Source organism: Cyprinodon variegatus, unplaced genomic scaffold (genome assembly GCF_000732505.1).
Source record: "Cyprinodon variegatus isolate N-32 unplaced genomic scaffold, C_variegatus-1.0 Scaffold257, whole genome shotgun sequence".
In the NCBI taxonomy this organism is placed as follows: domain Eukaryota; kingdom Metazoa; phylum Chordata; class Actinopteri; order Cyprinodontiformes; family Cyprinodontidae; genus Cyprinodon; species Cyprinodon variegatus.
In genome coordinates, this window is record NW_015150710.1 from 479,862 (window position 1) to 482,236 (window position 2,375).

The 2,375-nt window shown below is 42.1% G+C and overlaps 1 protein-coding gene across 1 annotated transcript in view; it reads right to left on the reverse strand.

Annotated features, from left to right (window-relative positions):
- Window positions 1-459: 459 nt before the first annotated feature.
- Window positions 460-2,375, reverse strand: part of LOC107089604 (protein NLRC3-like) — a 14,812-nt gene continuing 12,896 nt past the window's right edge. Inside the window, exons 8-10 of the mRNA XM_015382486.1 lie at window positions 1,872-2,024; window positions 1,685-1,731; window positions 460-1,611 (exon numbers count right to left, since the gene is read on the reverse strand). Coding sequence (XP_015237972.1) covers window positions 1,028-1,611; window positions 1,685-1,731; window positions 1,872-2,024 — 784 coding nt within the window. The 3' untranslated portion in view covers window positions 460-1,027. The remainder of the gene's footprint in view (window positions 1,612-1,684; window positions 1,732-1,871; window positions 2,025-2,375) is intronic.

A 2,375-nucleotide genomic window follows, 5' to 3' on the forward strand; every position in this document is an offset into this window, starting at 1 on the left:
TGACAGTGCAGCTCCTGGTCCTGACAGTGCAGCTCTTGGTCCTGACAGTGCAGGTCTGCAGCCAGACCCCTCTCGATGGAGGTGGGTCTTTAGGTTTACTGAGTGGCTGATTGAGGATTGTGGGAGTTTAGTTGTGCTAGAGTCAATGCAGGGTGAACAGAATGATGGTAGCGTCTGAAGGATAAGCTCTTGATTACCGCTTGAGGAAGGAGTAGTGAAGAGATCTGGGAGGAAGAACTCAGCTTGGACCAGACTGCAGCAGAAACAAAGGAGGACAATGGGACCAGTCTGACAAACCAAGGAAAAAAACTCGGAAGATTAGATTAGATCAGATTAGATTCAACTTTATTGTCATTGCACAGGTACAGCAGGTACAAGGCAACGAAATGCAGTTTAGGTCTAACCAGAAGTGCAATAGCAGCAAGTGCAGGATAAATAATGGTTCAATAAATACAGGACATGGGTTCTACTCAATAAGTATAGAGATGAATACCATTATAAACAGAATCTTACTAATAAATGAATATAATATATAGATAACTAGTGTTATGAACTAAATTACAGCTGGATATGTATCGATTTTCTTTTTTCTTAGATTGTGTCTCTCACAGTGGACACGCACCTACAACGACAATATCCTCCATGACTTCTAAGTGGGAGAAGTTAGAAAATAGCAGGTTTTAATACTCTATCAAACTAGAAACAGTCGTCATTACACATAGCAATATTCACACATCTTTGCCGATGTTTAAATAAGTATATTACAAAGGTAGTACGTGTTAGCTAACATGCTAATGGAAGTAAACATATTGCATTTCAGCAACCATTTTCAGTAACAGCCGAAAGATAATGTGGTTAATTGAACAAACCTTTCCTATATGCAGGTTGGTAAACATCAAGCAGTGCATGCTATAAAATCTTCAGTATTCTATATGTAACAATCTATAATTAGTTTTACATTTTAGCAAAAGTCAAACATGGTATAACTAATATGACACATTTATATAGATATTCATAATCTAACACTTCAGTTTACACTCAAAGCTGCTTCCAAAGACTTGCAGTTTTCATAAGAACAGAGTTTCAATGTGGAACCATAAGACCAGAACCCGAATCCAGGATAAACTGGTTCTTTGAATGTGGTGTTTACAGTGTGTAGGTGGATAAGCCTGCCGGAGCAAACTTTATAGTAGGACAGAGATCCAGCTGGATAGTCCAAATGGACAGCGATTCTGTTGGACACCGTGGAGGATGATGGCGAGGAAAAGGAGATGGTCGTAACGGTGTTGTTGTGCCAGACGGAGTACCCAACAGTATCAGAGCAGCTCAAACTCCAGGACTTATCGTTCTCTCCAAACCTGCAGTCGGTTCTGAATCCTCTCCTCTTGATACTTCTGTAACTGACGGAAATATGAACCCTTCCCTTCCACTCCACCTCCCAGTAGGAGCAACCAGTCATCCCGTTTCTGCACATTAGCTGCCACCAACTGAATCTGTCTCCGTGGTCTGGATACGGCTGCTCCTCCTCCAACACCGTCACCGTCCGCTGGTCGTCGGACAGCTTCAGGTTCGTGTTTATCGTGTTTGTGTCAAACAAAAGTTCACAGAAGTCTGATGGAGAGAAACAAATGAAGTTTTTTGGGGGTTTTTTGTGTATGAAATTGATTATTTCATCATAACTTACATTTCCGTAGACTAGGTGTTAACCATTGCTCTCCACTGTGGTCCACCCTTCAGGAAAATGGAAATAAACAATTAACCAGAAAAGGTGTACAATGACCTTCAACAAGTCTTCCTGCTGTTCCTCGCCTCCTCTCCATCTTTGTGGCTAACTCCACGACTCGACTCATCAAATTGGTGTCTGAAAATACCTCAGAGTTTCCAGTCTGGTGGACTTTAGGCCAGCAGAACTTTCTCCAAGGTCATTGTAGCTGAGGTCCAGCTCGGTCAGGTGACAGGGGTTGGCGCTTAGAGCTGAGATCAGTGACGCACACCCTTCCTCTGTAATCTGACAACCTGATAGCCTGTAATTAAAAAACACAACTTTCTCAAAAATAAGCTATGAATACGAGGGGTTCTATACAAATGAAGGCTCATCATCTTTAACCTAATGCTAAGGGTGTCGTTAGGGTTCATATTAGGGCTGCGACAACGAATCGATAAAATAGATAAAAATCGAATTTTAAAAGCGTTGGCAACGAATTTCATCATCGATTAGTTGTGTCGTGCGATTAATGCGTCATCCGCCGCCGTCGTCATCACTGCTAGAAAAAAAAAAATACGGCAGAGCGAGCCAGCGCTCTATTGACCGATACAAACGCAAGCTGCGTCTCAATTCGCAGACAGCCTGCGCTTTGTAAAGCGAAAAAAGTCAT